The 18,850-nt window shown below is 44.1% G+C and overlaps 1 protein-coding gene across 4 annotated transcripts in view; it reads right to left on the bottom strand.

Moving 5' to 3' along the window:
• Positions 1 to 18,850, bottom strand: part of Phlpp (PH domain leucine-rich repeat protein phosphatase) — a 135,603-nt gene that overhangs the window by 86,474 nt on the left and 30,279 nt on the right. For 2 of the 4 annotated variants that reach the window (XM_076818967.1, XM_076818970.1), the window contains exon 2: positions 10,389 to 12,426. In XM_076818967.1, coding sequence (XP_076675082.1) covers positions 10,389 to 12,230 — 1,842 coding nt within the window. In that variant the 5' untranslated portion in view covers positions 12,231 to 12,426. Of the gene's footprint in view, positions 1 to 10,388; positions 12,427 to 12,823; positions 12,901 to 17,105; positions 17,523 to 18,850 lie in introns of those variants that run through there. The other 2 variants (XM_076818968.1, XM_076818969.1) reach the window with 2 other exon arrangements.

Below are 18,850 nucleotides of genomic sequence, written 5' to 3'. Positions count from 1 at the left end.
TTCTTTTTTCTAGGAGGGGGGAACTAAAAAAATTACAAAAATTACATTTTTTTTAGAAAATAACGACACTTCACGTTTGAAATCACTTTTCCCTGTATTTTTCGTCCTTTCAACGCCTTTAAAAATTATAAATTTTCAACTTTTTGTAATTTTTTTTAGTCCCCCCCCTAGCCAAAAGAATAATCTTCAAAATAAAACAAGTTTCAGTCGAATCGGATAATAACTTTTGAAGATACAGGTCCCACCGTTTTGAGAACACTGTTTCGAGAAAAACGCATTTGAAGTTTTACGTGAGCGCCGAGTAGCCGGTTGTGACCCATGTATTTGCCGCGACTCAAATGCCTACAACTTCGGGAATTTTACGAATTTCAACAAATCCTTTCAAACCCGTTTTCCTAAAAGATTGAACATTCGAAAAATGAAATAAAAGAAAAATCGACATTTAGACCAGAACCTCCCCTTAAGCAGATGCGTCCAGCGTGACGCGTACAGCGACGATTTTCGCACCGCTGAGGTCCCAAACTCCCCTGCACCCCCGCGCCAGTCCCCTCGGAAAAACCACCGAGTGCGTAGGGCACTTGGCACTATCGCTCGACTGCCCCGACAATCTCCGAAGCAATACAATAAACGAAAAGGCTCCAACAGTCCTGGCACCCATCCGCTAGTCTAAATGTCCACCCACACCACAATTGTTACGCTGTTGCATCCAGTGTATCGATAACATTCGTTTTCTCCTAATTCAGGTAGAATTTCCGTTTCATCCAGCGGGCAGAGCGAACTTTAAACACCCTCCGAGGTGGACAATAAAAGCGCAAGCTACGACCAGCTGAAATTAAGCCTGAGCTTCGATTTCGACTGTGAAACTTGAAAAAATTCCTTTCTTTACGAAGTAGTAAAATTTTGACACGTCGCTGGGCCGTTCGCGAGCAGCAATTTACGAGCTGTCGCATTTAACGGGTTCGTTTTACGGGTGGACGTTGTTTAACGATTGTTGCTGCTACATAGTGCGACGTTGTCGCCCGATTACTCTCCTCTTCCCTTTTCACAAGCCCGTCCCTTTTTATATTGTTCACTAGGCCAGGGCGAAAGAGAGGGGGAGGCTGGAAGAAATATTCCGTTTAATGGTGCGCGATAAAGCAGCGATCGCTTCGTCAAAAAGCACTTTACGCTTGGCCGGGCCGTCGAGTAACTTTACGATTTTTACGAAAGCGCCAAGCTGCAGCGGCACAGTTTATATTTATTTATGGCGGTAGCCACGCGCGAATTCGACGCTTCTGACTTCGCACTCCGCTCCGCTTTTGCCGAGGGCTCCCCGTACGGGATAGCTGAGGATTGCGGGGCGAGTTTAAGTGCGCGAGGTCTTTGCGCTAAATAGGATGGAAAAGCCTCTTAATGTTTCGCGATCGGAGGCTCCGTTTCCGAAGTACGAGCAGGGGAGGCTCGATGGTCGTCAACTTCCGGCGCGCGATATTCGAAGTGGCGGCTGAGTGATGCATGCGCGCACTTGGGCAACGAGGAATACTAATTTGTGCGTGTTCACGCGCAGGGAATTGTTAAGGGTGGATATTCTAATATTTTGCGAGGTGGTTTTGGCGACTTTAACATTTTTAAAGTTCTTAGTATCCTTTTTATTCCATCCTCTTACTTCTGTGGAAAATTTCTTTCCTTCAGAATTGCAAAGGAACGACGCGAAGCACAGTTAGGAAATTTGTTGAACGTCAGAGGAACATTTATCTAAATTACATCTGCAACGCTTTTCTGGCAACTGGCGCTCGCCGTAAAAGATATTAAGGGCACCCTCTAGGGGGTTGTTTAGGATGATAAAATCAGCCATGATCGTTCGCTTTGATGTCCGTGCTGCCTATCTGAAGCAAGAAATGACGTTCTACGGTAGACTTCACGCCGACGACACGATTAAGGCTAAAAATAAAAGAATAATTGTCTCTTCGATGCGAGAAACCTAGCAGCCTACATATTTTGAAGATCTTTTCATTTTGCAAGTCTATTCATTAAAAATTTGAGAAACTCCGCGATTTCGTAGTGTCTTTAGTAAATACGAAACGGTTTGACTGCGAAGGTCTTCGACGTAACGAGCCCGCAAAAATGACAACAGCTTTTTAGCGGATTAATTAAACAGAATCGTATCCGAACGCGAGCCGTCGATCGCGTGCGATGTAAAATGCTCGCTAATGAAGCCGCCGAGGCAGAGAATGAATTTTGAAGCGGCACGGTTAATTGGAAGACCTGCGATGTTAATTTTCTCGCCGATAAAAAATATTCGTTACGGGATAATCGAGGCGTTCGTTAACCTGAATATTTCTCGCACCTATCCTTCCACTCGACGCGCTCGAGAGGAAACTATGCAGCCAACTGGAGGATCCGTTCGATCTTCAAATATTAATTGACTCGTTGATCTGGGATAATTTCCTATCCCCCATTCTACGCGAAATTAACAACAAGTGCGCGTCGAACAGAGATCTGTTCAGGCGAGGAAAATCTGATTTGTAAGAGAAGAAACGAATTTCGTAAGAAAATCCAAGTAAAACTTAAAGAATTGCAATGTCTGCTTATTTGCTGACTTGTCTTCGCATTTTACTGAGAACTATAACAGATCTGCTAAAATCAGTTAAATTTCATTGACAAAAATGCAAGTGAAGATTTGTACAAAATGGTCGAAATAATGTTTAAAGAATATTCAAATCTAGCTATTATTAATTTCCTATGAAATTTCGTTGATTAATAATTTCCTCGACGTTGATGCCTTGAGTTCTATCGCTGGCGCAGTTTAGTTGCTGTTAACAATGGAAACGTGCAGCCCAGCTGGAACTAAACATTTCCTTCGTATTCCACAAGCAGAATTTAGTCTCTGAACCGTGCGTACAGTTTGCAGTAGAAATTTATCGGAATCGAAGCAGGGTATACCAACGAATTTACTGCGAGGCAGCTGTCGCGTCCGAGAACACCGTTGAAACAGGTGTGTCTCCGACCTGAGAAACTGTGGCAAGGAAGTCAGGTAGTTTGTAACACGTGACTGACCGGTTTACGCCACGGACAGGTGTTTAATTACATAAGGGTGGAACAAGTTCGCATGGGGTTACGCGCCTGATCTCAGGTGCACTTCAGTATCAGGAATTTCACCAAAAAATCATCATTCTCGTACATTCGTTGAATTGCCCAAGTACAAAGTTATTTGTTATAATAATAATAAGTTGTCGGAACAATATTTATCAGACTTGTGCATTATTCGAGTAGAATATTTTAGAAATGGTTATTTAATTTTTCCTTTATTTACAAAAGAAAGGTACTTTTTTATGTTATTTTTAAAACTAATTCATTATTTCAAATATTAGTTTCCATTTCTTTTTTCAAATTATTCTTGCTTCAGCATGCTATCAATAGATTTATTTATCAACTCAACAACGTGGTCTAATTTTCTATACTGTATTGAGCTGCCTATTTCGGGTTTCTATTTTAAAGAATATTAATAGCGTGCAATCAGTTGCACCCTTTCGATGGGCAGCTGATTTTCAAAATTCGATACAATAATTACGATATTACGAATGAAAATTTCGATGCAGCATTATTTTGGATTTATCATGTATCAAATTTATTTTATACTAAGCATATCATCCTCCCAGAGAAAAAAACGTAATTTTTCGTGCGATAGTAATTATCAGAAGCGCGCATCGATCGGTGGGAAATGAAATTAGCGTTTGTCGCAGGGACAGGAACACTTGAGAACGATAAGTGAAACGACCGGTTACCCCAATTTCCGTGGAACAATTTTTCGTCTCCAGCGAGTGGTGAAAATTTTATTTCGAATAAAATTTCAGTTTCACGCATGAATTTCACGGTAAACAAAGAGCTGGTCGACGCCCAAGTGCGTGCGTCCACGGAAATTGATATTTTCTGTTGTTCTTTTGTGCCGCGGCGGTATTTCCATCGAAAACGCCGAAATTTTATTTAATTTCTGCCTGTCGGTGCCGCGAGACAAACGTGTGATCAATACAAACACGCGATTAAACAATATACAATCGAGGGAATCGTGATTTATCGCAGTCGCGCCCCCGCGCGATTTACCTTCGTTCGCTTAAAATCACGTTCCCATCGAAAACTGCTAGCGCAGCTCATCGCTTCGCGCGCTCGAAAAACCCGCTGTTTTTTCCCATATAATTCCCCACCGGTCATTCCTCGAGTCCAGGCAAGAAGCCAGCGAAGATTTCCGAGTCCAGCGCGGGGGAAGTCTTTTTCCACAGATCTTTTTAAAAAAAGGAATTGGTGGAATCGTTGCCTTGCCAAGTGAAAAGGAGGATATTACTGCTTAAATGGCTAAAGATCAGCGCCATTACCTCTGGACATATCAGATAAATTTATCTCGCGTTCCTTTGAAATATAATTCACGTCAAATATCAAATAAAACACAGCAATTCATGTTTGAATAATATTTCAAAGGGCAAAGAAATTCATCTGATATCTCGAGGAGTAACGTTTGCGAATTCCCAGCCGTTAGCAATCAGAGTAGACATATGTACATAGTTCAATCCTCGAGGTAGGAGAAGACAAATAGAAACCTCGACACCTCTGACCACTTTATATGTTAAGTATTCTTTTTGTACCCTAACGAGCAATGCCAATCGAGGCCGATGCACCTTGATCCAGTCGATTCAAGCTGGCAGTTCTTTCATTTCCCCGCGATCGTTGAACCCCAAGCAAAAAGGGTCCTCCCACCAATTTACCATCGAAAAAAGGACCGCCGAGAAAACGCGTCGCTCAGCCCTCGAATGCGTTCCAACGAGCGTAAGAAGGCGGCAGCGTTTCAGCCCTTAAATCCGGATAACAAATGATCTTAAAAATATCCGTCACGTCGTCCCTTTAACGAGGGAGGTGGGCCGCGGCTCGGCAAGTGACTTGAATCGGGGCAAAACGAACGGTGAAAGCTCCATCTAGCTTTGCTGCCACTAAAAGCGGTTCATTTAGTTATCAGCCACATGAATAATACAGATAAATGAAGACCCGTGCCGCGCTTTATTCCGCCGTTCCGCCGGATGGAATTCCGATAATTATTAAATCTTTTCGCGGCAACCCCGCCGCGGGGCCGGCTTATCCGTTCCGCGAAATAAAGCGACGCCGCTGCGAGACGCGGATCGTGCAAAAAGTACCCGACACGAGCAAATGCAGATGAACGAGGAGCAGTCGAATATTGTTTTTCCGAGCTGCCCCAGCGTATCGCTGTTGCAGCTTTTAAAAGCATCTGGGTTTTATTTGGGGGGGGGGGGGTGGGAGTGTTGCGAGAGGGGTGGATGGGAGTGATGGTATCGAATTCACTTTCAGGCCGGTGGAATTAATCTGGGGCCACTGATTCAAGCATTGGGGTTGATGAGATTAAGTTGTATAGGAATTGTATTATCGCGGGGTATTGGAATAATCAAACTGTGGTATTAAAACATTCCATGCCACGATGTTTATTTGCAGTGAAGCTTTCGTTTAATTTAAAGGAAAAACGTATTTCTCAATTCAGAATGAAAAAGCTGGAGCTTAGAAGAATGTAAGACAGTTAATGTTTTTTTTTTTTGCAACTGAATATCGCGATCTAATTTTCCGCATCACTTTTTATAGAAATCTGATTTTCCACCGTGGCATGGAACGTGTTAATAGTGTAATATACTATAGTAAGCTAATATGTAATTCTGTGATCTTTCTGATTAGAGCCCCTGCAATTTGTATCGATGATTCCCATTCGATTTAGAGCGACTGGAGGTTGAATTGGTGACTCCACCGTGCTAATGGATGGGTATTTCGGCGGTGCAGCTATTTGCTACGTGACTTACTATGATAATAATTGATCAGAGATGCGATTGCACTGTAGATTTCGATGTGATAATTATTGCATCGATTCTACTGGCAATGTGGCCGGGACTTTGAGGAATTCCGGCTCTTCGATTATTTACGACGAAACTTGCCACGCTGGTCATGATAAGGGGCGTAGTCCAGCTTGAGAATACGATGCAATAATTATTCCACTCGTTATGGTAATTTGTGCGTTGAACGATACAATGAGGTATAAGGGATGTTGGTCGCGTGAAGTTAATAGTGCAGCAGGGAAATAAACTATAGAGATATGTATAAAATAACAAATGATGGTATAATTTGAGAATATTGTTGCGCCGGTGCGTTTTCACCGCAGGGCAACCCGATGCAAAGGAGTAGAATAATAGACACGGACGCACACACGACATCACTGTATTTGGTACATAGGGCAATATCGGTTATAAAGGCGCGATCCGCATGTCCGAACGCATTGGCGTTCGGTTCAGGACCAGTCTTCTGGTCGGCCTAGCGATCGTCCTCGTGAAGGGAGCCGACCTTCTTCTATCTTCAGCTGCGAGCACCAGCAGCCTATGCACGGGCTTATACCCGGTGCTCGCAACAATATTAAATAAAATTGATGAGAGATAGGTACATTTGTGTGGTGTTTGAGAGTTTCAGCGCGATTATTGCGTCGCCGAGGTGAAGCGATCAGTCGATGGAGAGAGAGAGTGTGATGGAGAGAATGCGTGAGAGAGAGAGAGAGAGAGAGAGAGAGTGCGTTGAGCGATGCGTTGCCACGGTTGCCGAAAAAACGGCGATCGCGATTCGCAAGGAGCGTGACGGGCGAACAGTCGCATGTACGGCGTGATAGACGACACAGTCCAGTCCATTGTTATTCATTTCTTATATTCTTTTAATAAATCTTTTACTTTATTCTCACATTTGTATAATACATACTTCAAAGGAATGTTCATCCTGGAGGATTAGGCAGCATATACGAAGATTCGATTAAATTCGGGTCAGGCATAATAACAGCGATGCTGAGCCTCGCCCTTTCTATACTTTGCGTTTTCTAACCCCACGACGTTGTATTGATTATTTTATAAAGAATAAAGACGATTTATTATCATTATTATTATAATTTGCATGACAAAAGTGTAATAAAAAAATAAAACAAAAAATTCCATGGGATTCGTTCGTGTGCACTTCAAAGTGACTTTCCTCTTTTGCAAAACTTGATTTTACGAAAAGTCTTTTCATTTCACACGGAGGAGAAATTTTCAAAGATTGTTATAATCAGGGAATCTTAAATAGAATTGACAATGAATTCCTACGAATTTATAGAAGGCAAATATAATGGATTTATGCCACTGGAGCGCGGTAGGAAAATAAAATATAGAAGAGCAAGTAGAATAGCCGTGTATGTGGTCAGACGCGCTGGACTAGAAGTATGTATAACTCTCTAGCTTTTCACACACGCGTCACTTTGAAAACTATTTCGAACAGAAGTTATTCAAATCGATAATAACTTTCTAAATCTACACGAAGTTTGCTAGAACTTCATATGAATTCTACATATCATTAAACATCACTTCCAAGCAGCATTTAACATTCTCCCTACGAAAGAATAAACCCCACAGTCTAGAATAATAAAACTTTCACATAATCATCCAATGAACCATAATATTCCCATCGATATACCCCCGGGAAAACTTCTCTATCGTTGAAGAAGCAAGTGAACGAGTTGCATCACCATCGGCATCGATCGCGCGAACAGCTACGACGTAACGAAGCCGTGCCTGGCGAGTTAATACTTAATATTTCCCCGGTAATTGAATAACGACGATAAAGCAGGGAAAGAGGGAAGGCACGAAGTCCATCAGAGTGTCATTATTTTGGCCGTCTGTGCATACACGGGCTGCCAGACTCGAGTACCCGGCAGCAGTTGCAACCAGCAACGAAGAGCTTCTTTTAAGAGGCTGCCCCTGCTATTTAAGTCTTAGCCTCCTTTGATTACTGGCGCGTACCTCGTTATCTTTGAGAAGCCGGGCCACGTCTCTACTCATTATACAACGCCACTCTTGAACCGCCAGCGACAAAACGAGAGGGGAAAGTTTCGGCGGGCTCGTACAGCAAAATCGGTTTGCAGGGGTGGGGGGGAGAAGTAGCGACTCGAAAAAGCAAATCCCCGGAGCTCCGAACGCCCCTTTTCATTTCGATTTCGTACGGCGTCGCTTTCGTTTCGACGCACAAAGGTCGGTTTTGTTAAGAGAACTGAACAAGGGACAGGGAGGCAGACGTTGGGCATCAAAAGATTGAAAGTAAGGAACGTTTTGAAGAGCTGCTGCCTGCGAACCCGTCTTAAGGTGGGTTTTCCTATACGAACTGGACGCAACGTCAAGAAATTCAAAGTCGAGTTTCTCGAAAATCAAGAGGAATATCAAAAAATTTTATTCCTTTTTCTCGGCTCATTTACTTGTTACAAGTCGAAAAGGGACAGTAACTTTTTTTGAGAAAATCGACTTTGAACTTCTTCACGTTGCGTCCAGACGTGTTTAGGAAAACATACCTATAGTTTAGACTGATCGAAAAATGGAATTAGGTTTGCTGCACTTAATGTGGCCTTTGGATGATTTTTTATCGAGGTACTAGAGTTTGGGGTTGAAGGTGTAATACTGGGAAGCGTCAATGAAATTTTAATGAAATTTATCTTTGTTTTATGACTATTGTGTATAATGTTATGAAGAGACTCGAAGATTTTTGTATTATTTACGAGCTCTACTGAATTCTTATTAAGCTGCACGTCGTTGAATTTTTAAGCTCGCCGAATATATGTTTCAGCGTGACCCCAAATGCAGGCAGACGATGTTATTGAACATCGAAAATTCAGAGAACGATCACGTTTCCAACGTAGGTACATATTACCTAGTAACTGTATAAAGGCAAAGTTAATAAAAGCAGCTGGGTTACCGATATTGGTCTACAAATACCACCCCTATATCAAGCACTGCGACTATCTCAAACATGAAATCCGCTAGGACACCGACGTATAAAATGGCCCACTTGTCCTGGTCGTTTTGTTATCGGAATCGAAGCCACTCGGCTAATCTTGAATCGCGAAATGCTTTAAAAGAAACCAAGCCCCGACTAATGGAGTTCTAGAGCCAGAATAGGGGTTGCTTCAAACTTCTCGTTTCGAGGAACTCTGATACACGTGATATCCATTTCCTGCACCCATCAACGCGCGATATCATTCTAACAAAAATATTTTATTCGACAGATTTAGAAAAAGAATTTCAACGCTAATGGGTTAGCTCTGCGTTAGGTGCACCTTGTCAATAAAAGTTTTTCTACCTTGAAACTTAGAACCCCCATAAATTCAAATTTCAGTGCCCTACGATCTGAAATCCCTTTTAATTGAGAACATCAAATTGAAGTGAACAGGGGTTGATAATTTCAATTCTTTCGCGTGTCTAATCTCAACGATGCGCACAGTTCTACCTCGACGCGTGCTTCCTTTCAGCAGGAAGAAGGGGTAGAAAATTACACTTATCCTTTGTTCACCGTGGAAAATGATATTCCCTCCGTATGCTCTCGCGAGAATGACGAAACGCGAAATCGCGAGACTTATCCCCTCGCAGAGGGCTCCTGCGGTTCCCCAGGATTTCCGGTTTGCTCTGTCGCAGACGTCGTTAATGCTCGGCCACGCGATAAAGCCTGCGGCGAGCTATTTCTCTGAAACTCTTCCACCATTTTTTCCCCCACATTTCTCTTCTCTTTCACGTCCCCTCCCTTTCCTCGTGCCCGTTTCCTTTCCATTTCCCCCCCCCCGGCCCGTTTCATTTTTCTTTTCTGCGTTAAATCGCGCTTTCTTATCACGTTTCACTTCGCCTAGCGCCCGTCTCAAGTTTAAACCCGTATCGCCAAAGAAACGTGGCGGCGAGGGTGTGCCAGCTGCCATACTTTTGTTTGGGATGTCAGTCACTGATGCAACGTTGAAAACTGTTCGCTGCTCGGTCTGGGTTACGTCTGATTTCCGAATTTTCATCGTTCCGTCGATACTTTCGGAATAGCACAAAATGGGGAAATGTATTTCTGGAAATGTATTTATGACGAGCCAAAGGGGGATGCATGCTCAGTGCTGTATACTTTAGGCCGCAATTTACGTGCTGTTGAACGCGGAATTGTAGCACTTGTTCGTGACAAATTAAAACTTAAAATCTCTGCTAATTGATACGGGCCGCAGTTTATAAAAATGCCACGAAATTCCATAGGTAAACGCATGGTTCTTCCAACTTTGAAATAAGAAATTACTTCCCGCAAGTAACAACATAAAAAATACGTAGTTAACATGCCCCGCGCGACATCTGTTCAGAGTCAAATTAATCACGAACATCGCCAGCGTCCAAGTTCTAAGACGCCCACCGCGAATGTACATACATCACGAGGACGGTCAGCGGGCACCATTTCGCCCGCCGTTTCTCATTAGTATGTCGGACTCCCCCATTAGATTCAGCACGTAACCTCTGCCCCGTAAATCAGATGAATAATTAGCCGTGGAAGTTGCAGGGGCCGCTTACCTGAATAAACAGAGACAAGTCGTCGCCCAGCAGCATGTCCCTACAGACGTCTTTAGCGGTGGTATCCAGAGTAAGATAGACGAGGCTGCTCTCGATCCCCGTGTGGATCCTGACCCATCCGCTTCCAGTGCCAACATCCACACCAACCCCAGAGTCCCAGGAGGAATTGAAGGTCTCCTGGACCACTTTGGGGCTGCCCGTGCCCGACAAAGGGCTACCGCACTCGATGGAGTCGCTGCTGAAGCTGTCCGCCTTCTGCTTGTCCTGGGGCGCTGCAGCGCTGTCCACCTTCCCATCTGACGTTTCGTTATCGAATCTGTGAATAGTCTCGTCCAGGTCGCCCAGAATCTCCTTCTCTAGCGCTCTCTGATCGATCGATAACCTGCCCCGCTCGCCGGGCCCATCGACGTCTCTCAACTCATCAACACTGTTGTCCAGGTTAATCAGCCTCCTCGACTGACTCCTTCCAGCGTCCTCGTCATCGATTCTAGCTTCGTTAGAGCGACCAGCGTAGGTCTCTGGGTACAATCTGGAGCTCCCCAGGCAATCGGTGTCGTCGTTCACGGCCGCGTCTACGTGACTCCTCGAGGGCTCCTCGTTGGTGTAAAAAACCGAGGAGCCAGTAGTCAGCGGGTCCTTTCTCTCGTTCTTACTCGACTTCGTGCAGTATTCAGCCCCCGTAGCTGGTCGTCGAACTCTGTCCTCTGGCTCGCAGAAGCCAGGCCTGGCCGCCATGATGAAGTTCTCGCTGTCGCAGAGCAGCCTCGACTTCGACATCGTCCTCGTGGATCGTTTCTTATCTAACGTGCCTGGTTGATCCTTGGAGCTAGTTAGCTTGTCGCAGTGCTCCTTGGAGAAGGTGAACTTGTTGATGTCTAGCTTGCGCTGTCCCAGCGAATCCTGGCACCTCTGGACCACGGACTCCGTCTTCGTTTTACCCTTACGCTTCACTTCGGTGTACAGAGGGTCCTCCTTCTTCGACTCCTTTTCATCTTCCGTAACCAGCCGACATCTGCCAGCTGGATCCTTAGCGTCAGGTTTCACTACTTCCTTACCATCCTTCGAGTGATTCCTTTTCGACTTCTGCTGGAACCTCTCGTAGTTCGCCAGGATCTTCTGGTTCAGTTCATGGATCAGCTCTAGCCTCTTTGAAATGGAGTCGTTGGTTTTATCAGCCTTCTTCCGCCCCCACCTGCCATTCGTCCTCTCTTCGTCCTCGTTCTTCGCCGACTTACTGGTCTTCGACGACCCAGACAGCTGTCGCCTCTGCTTAGGCTTCCGCGCCCCCTCGCTGGGCACCCCGATCTCGTACTTGGAGTCGCTCTTGAGCACGTTCTCCTCGCTGGGCCGCTCGATCACGTCGATCTCGATCGACCACGAGCGCCGGCGCTTCTTCTCCGCGTCCTGCTGGAACCCAGACACGTTCATCAGCTCCAGGCGACCCGCCTTAACACCGTTCCTGCTCTCGCGATGCTTGTTCGCGTTATCTCTCGCACCAGCACTGGCTTCGGCCTCGGCCTTCTTCCGATTCCCGCTCAGCTCGATCCCCTTCCTAGCGTCTGGGCGCACCTCCAAGCCAGCGCTGGAGCCGCTGCTCAGGCTGATCCTTTCGTTTAATTCCCAATTGATCGCGGGCCGCCCCTTTGTATCGGCCACGTTCCTGCTAACGATTGGACACAGACCCAGCTTCTGATTGAGATCTTGCCGGGGGATCGCTTGCCCAGCTGTGTTTGCGCTCTCCCTAACCTTCAACCCCCTGGTCGAGGACAATCTGCGGGATCTCCTCAGCTTGCTGGACGCGTTGGACACGGTGCCAGCGGGGGATCCGCTTGCGACCACCATTCTGATTGCGGCTCGTTAGCTCCTGGATGCTTGCTACCCGCGCTGCGGCTCGGCAGCGTGCCTTACCATCGCAGTGCAATCGCTTCCTTTGATTCTTTGCTGGCGCACGTTTCGGAGAATCGCAGGGAGGTTTCGTAGCATCTCTGGGGATGGGTCCAGGATTCTAGGGTACGGTGGTGTGTTCGTTGTTGGGTATCTGTAACAAAGGATGGTCGCTTCTTAGTGATATTGGGGAAGTGCTCACTGTTTGAAAATAATCAGACGCGTAGAATGGGGTATTTTGTTCATGATACATCGTTTATTCTCTGGACACAAGGTTGTTCGAGTTCAAAGTACATTAAAGGAACGGGGTAACAGTTGGAGGGAAGTGTGAAGATTGAAAAGTGAGCACTGAATCCACATACAATTTTCGAAAACAGATATTAGGAAATATTGGATTTGTAATTGCAAGCACTGCGAGTATCGCGGTTACCTTACAGCATTGAAATTTCGCGACTGATATATTACTAGGATTCTGTAGTTATTTTTTAGTAAGAGTACCTAGTAAGTGTGTACAAATACTAATTGCTTTATAAACTAGCTTCAGCTCTTACAATAGAATGTTATTTTCGCGTGGGAGGTATCGAATCGCGATGTATTGATTTCTATCGAAGAAGAACCCCCAGTTCCCTCGAGCCTGAATATTCTATGCTCTCTGGCTAGGGCACAGGGGAAAGGGAGCGATTGTCCTCCCAGCTGGTATAAATTTTGCGGGTGTGGCGATAAACGAATGCTTCTCGTTGACCTGCCGATAGATAAATAGAAAGCAGGGTACGTGATTTGAACGAGCAAGACGCGCTTCCATCTTTCTCGGGTCACGGTGCTCCGTATGCCTTCAACTATTCTTCTTACGATCGTTATAGATGTATCTCCGTCTGATATGTGATCTATAATTCCCCAACGGTATCGGAACACTTCGACAACGTCGATATTCAGGGGAAAAATGAAAGAGCGGTGAAATAAATATTGCCATGTCATTGTGCCCAGTTACGATCATAATGAAATGGTGCGTTATGCATTTCACCTTCAATATGATATCCATTTCTTATGATTACAATAAATGGCAAGTAGGGATTTTTTTTTAAATGGTAATGCGAACAATTTACAGTCTACAATAAATAATATATTTATAGTTTATAGAGAAACATGAGGATTTTAAAATTTGAGAGTATTATTTACCGGAGAACATATAAGTAGAAATAAAATTATTTTATTCCAAAAATACAATAATAATGTGAATTAATTCTGCCAATTGCCAAAGGGCTTGAGAGGAGGAAACGTTCGATAACGTTGCGTTCGAAACACAACGAAGAAACTTGCGTTTAAGTACCTCGAGTAAACTTCTGTCGAGTTGGCTTATTTAGGAAATGAGCAGCTACTAGCTCTAGCAACAACCTCTACTAAAGCGAGGTAATTGTTTCGTTACAATTTAATGAGCAGCTTTGTTTTCTTTGAATGAAAGTACTTCGTTGGTGTATTACGTGCTCCATTTCTGCGAATTCTTTGTTAAGTACGCTTCTTATTACGATTTCGCGCGGTTTTCGACGAAGCACAAAAGGCTGCAACTGCACGTGCTCGGAGTTAGACGTGTAACGTTGTCTATGATTCTTTTGAATGTGATTCTTTGACAAATAAAGTTTGTGCACAGAATACCGTTAAATTGCTCAACTTTCTTGGGAATAGAAATCCTTCGGATACCTCAGGCGAGAATATTTGATCTGCGATTAAGAATTTCTAATTTTTTTTATTCGGTAAGTGTAGAATTAGATATTGGGGAAAAGATACAACTTCGAGTGAAAGTTCTGTTGGATTTAACGTTTCACCGTTGGTATTTTTGAAGAGCATAATTGGAAGTATTATACAAACAAGTAATTGGGTAAGAGGTGTAGTTAAAAATTTAGAGAAAGTAAATAAAGGAAATTAAGAGCTCGAATTTATTTCGTTACTTTCCCATTTTAAAGACAGCACAGTGAATTTGTTACTGCTACTGCGAAAAGCAGCACTGGAAGGCTCAAAGCCAATACTAATATTGAATTGATATACAATTAATAACAGTCCAATCATTGAAATATTCCGGATCCTTTGTTACACATACCTCGTAAAGAATATTAGTTTAGCAGAAATAACACAATTATACGTCGAATGCGAAATAACCATCAATTATAATTACTATACTCTGAAAATAATGTTGAAAGCGCAGTAAATGTTTCGCAAATACCATTATCTCAATTGTTAACAATAACATAGTTGTATCTCAACGACCAAACATTCGCGAACCAGGTTCATATTGCATTTGGAAAATTATTTTCAAAGTGCACGGGAGTATTAAATGTAATTTTCGGCCAATTATTGCAAAGCCACATAGGTGCATCGAATGTTTCCCAAACGAAATAACCACCAGTTGCCAGTTTCTCAGATTTGATAAATCATTCCAAATCCACTCAGCTGCGTGAAATATTCCCTTAACATAAGTATGTCGTTAGAAAGCAACGCGACTGCTTTAAAAATCAAAACAACCATCGACCGAATTAAATATTATATTTCCTCGATGGGATCACCTGATTACAAAGCAACGCGGTTACGTTTGAATTTTAAATGAACAATAAACCGCGGAATACCTAGCAGAACGATTACCAAAGTACTCGAGCGAGTTCGACACTGATCTAATGAAAGTCGAAGGAGAAGCCTGTCATGGACGATCGACGTCTCAGGTAACAATGAAAGCTTCGATTGTCGACGTTTAAAGAGCAACGAGCAAAGCCGAGGTTAGACTGCGCCGATTGGTTCTCTCGTTAATTGGAAAACCGGAAGGTTAAGTGACACCTAAGGAGCTTCGTGTCTTCGCGGATAGACGGGAAGGGGAGAACTTCTTCCACGATTTCTCGACGTTTAACGAGATACCGAGAAAAATTCCCAGCCAGGATGAGAAAGAAACGCGGCCCCCGCCGTTCGGTGGCTCTCGAAAAGGGGAAAAACAACGGAACATTTTCCTTCCGTTTTCCTACTTCCTCGTCGGAGGCTGGGCCGCCTGATAAATACTTGGGAGAGACAATGACGCGAATTACCATTGTCTCTCGAGATATCGAGGGAACGAGTGTCCCTGCTCAAGGCAACTTATAGCGCGAGAAGGGAGCCATTAATCCGGATCCCCTGAATCGCTGATAGCTTGAAATGCTAATACGATGGAAATCATTGTTTCCTCGTCACATCGATTATATAGTATTATCGAGCAGCGTTATGGAATAATTTCCCATTCGATCTCCATGATGGAATAGGAGACTGAGTGATGAATATACATATGCGAATCTTCGACAGACTGAGACATTTGGCTTTGCGAGATAAAAAGTAGATTGAATTAGATTAAAAATTTTTAAAAAAAAGTGGAGTCGTCGACTTCATCCTCGTGGCAATTTTCAATTAGCCCTGCCATTGGAATGTTTCGAATCACTTGGAACATTGCTCGAATTTCAGGAATTGTAAAAGTACAGGTCCTGAAGGTTTTCAGTATCGAAAGCTTTTGTTTGATATTCTAATTGAGCTTCTCACTGTTTGTTGCTCGGATTTCCCCCCTTCAGGAGGATCTTACGCACTTTGTTTTTTGGAATTCTCATTCGATGTGCTTCGTAGTAGATCGGCAAGTCGATCGGTATTAGAACGATGTTGAAGATCACGGCTATACTAACGATGATAAATTCAAAGCGGGCTAGCATCGCGGAGGAAAATGTTTGTTCGATAATATTTGAAACGATATTGCGGTGGCTTTCTAAGCACGTGCAAATACGCCGACAGAGAATTATCGTTCTAGGGGCTTTCGTATTTGTCGAAGCAGAAGTAACACTGTGTATCCAACAGTTTAATAACATTAGGGGATTTTAGTAAGAAGATTTACTGGTTTCCATTTAGCGGCGAAAAATATGAACATTTACACATTGTATCTCCGTTGAGGTATGAATAAAAATTTCGTCCCCGTTGTTACGATAGAAATAATCAAAACGAGCTTAGGGGAATGAGGTCATAAGAGGATGTACCTAATTAAAATATTCTACGCAGGTACACTTGATCCTGTTTTTGCACAATTTTGATTTAACACGGTCTAGAAAAAATTCATTTGCTTTGCTCTAACACGATCCGATAAATTTGCCTTTTTAAAACTCTTCGCTCAATTTTAATTCTAAGGAGATATATTCCTACTTACCTCTGTAGGGGATGGCTCAGAATTAATCCTAATCGATTTATCGTATTATTTTTACTGGTCTTATGATCTGGATGCAATGCTCCGTTTTTTCATATGCGATGTATCTTTTTTACACGGATTTTTCTTGAACGTATCTATTGTGTAAAAACAGAATGAAGTGCACTATTGTATTTGAATTTTAAATAAATGCCACTGTTCAATAAATCCTATCCTTTTTCATATATCCTTATATCCATAGTAACTTCTTTAATCATATGACTCTTGAATATCCTTATTTTCTCTAATTAAATACGTCATTAAAAAATATATTCTTTAATAACATCACACTTGCAACAAAAAGTGTCCATCTATTTCACGCAACAATGAAAGAAATGCCGACTTTCTCAGGAAGTAAACTCCTCAATGGCCACTTTCTTCGACAGCAACGAGTGATCGCAGACTTTTGACTGCTAGTGTACGAGACACGCGAACACGCGTGCAGAATACTAACTTATCGAAGTACTTATACTCATCCAGCCTCGGAGCCTGAAATCTAGCAATGCCTAACAACGGTCATGCACTCCGACGCAAGGCCAGGAATAATCCTTCGCCGCATTCATTCAGACTCGAAACACTTGACATCAATATCGACTAACACTTACTTCTCCCGTCCTCGATAAAACACAAAGGAACGCGACGTTCCTGGCCGCGCTCTCTACCAGCAACAAAAGGCCCTTGAGACACACTTCGTTCCACTTTCGTGGTCACCAAGGATGCTCGAAAAATCTGCCACTTGGCGTTGGATCTTCCGCCGTAACTAATCAGGCCTAAACGTCGCAACAAATCGCACTCGATCAACCGCTAACAATTTCGCTATAGCCTCAACACCGCCGCTCCATTATCTCAACAATCCTAAAGAATAACCCTTGTCTCGAGCAGTTTCAACGACGTCACTTGTTCGAACCATCAGCTACGCGTGTAACACAAAACAATTCTTCCCGATTCCACTGCCTCGAGTCAGACGCAGGTTGCCACTGCAGCAGGGAAGTTCGACTCACTTCCGACCCCTAAATCACTGCAAAGTCGCGGTGAGAGCACGACTGCACTGTGTCAAACACCGCACTTATCGAATCCGCCTGGAAGCTCCAATCATTACTCATGTATCCACTGATCCGAGGAAGCTTCTGCTCCAGCTCACGATCCCCCACTGAACAGACAGACCTCCGCGAGTAACTTTCGTCGAACACGCGTCGAAGCCAACGTAGGAAACGAGAAACCACCGGCACGGGAAGGCTAACATTTCTGTGATCTAGAGCCTATCGATATCCGCCGCGTTAAACAACAGCCTGAAAGTCGCGCGGTCCGATCAGCTCGGGCCGAAACACGCGTACGTTACGAATCATCGCGAGAACTGGCGAAGAGGGCTTGGGGATTGTCGTCCGGCACCCGACACATCATGAATACACATCGGCCAGGCCACCTGTCTCTCTACCTGTTGACCGTGTTGCAACGGACGCGGGGGTCAGACGAGGACGGCGAGAGGGACAATGAAACGCCGAAGGGGGGAGGCGGCAGCGAGAAGAAGAGGGACGATGAATTAAGGGAGTAGGAGGCGAAAAAAGGAGCCACCGGGGGGGGGGAGGGAACATCCGAAAGTGTGCGGGAAGGGGTAGAACACGAGGTGGAAAGGTACAGGGACGAAAGGGAGAGAAATGATAGTGTCTCTGTTCCACGTGCTGGCTTCACGTGGCCGCTACGGGATGGAGCGGGAGGGAAGATTCTCTCTTCCAGCTGTCGACCCTCGTCTGGAGGGGGGAGGCATTGCAGGGGAATGATGCACTTCCGCCCTCTGATACACTCTGCCTCCCGTGCCAATGCCTGGGATTAATATCTCGGGCGTGTTACGCGTGCATGGTTCAGGGGTATTTGCTGTTTGTTCTTTCGAAGAAGAAATTGTGTTTCCAGTTCGTCGCCTCGGAAGAAAGAAGATTCCTCGGGGATCAGCTGCTTGAATTTCGATTGGAGTTTTGGCGGGTATAAAGGAGTTTAAAGTGTATAAAGGAGACTCTGGTGTCTTTATTTTAAAACAGATAATTTTGGGATTCGGTACTAAGAGAAATAGGGGTGTGGGAGAAGTTGGAGGTATAGTGGAGCTTTAGTAGCAAGGTTATTTTAATATTGATGTAGGGCTACGGCGGCATCTTGGGAACGCGAGAGCTTGCAGTAGGATGATTAATGGTGCTCCAGTTAATTAATTGAGTAACTAACGATCTTAATGAACTACACTGTTCACACTGCAGACGATAGTAGGTGCAATGCGAACTGACTAATTTTCTCATGGAGAAACGAATGGAATTGCGGTGCTAAAAATGCAATCGAGCTGGGTACAGTTTCGTTAACACAATAG

Source organism: Andrena cerasifolii, chromosome 8 (assembly GCF_050908995.1).
Source record: "Andrena cerasifolii isolate SP2316 chromosome 8, iyAndCera1_principal, whole genome shotgun sequence".
NCBI lineage: Eukaryota > Metazoa > Arthropoda > Insecta > Hymenoptera > Andrenidae > Andrena > Andrena cerasifolii.
The sequence above is the reverse complement of the archived record's forward strand: the minus strand, read 5'-3'. Positions and strand labels throughout refer to the sequence as shown.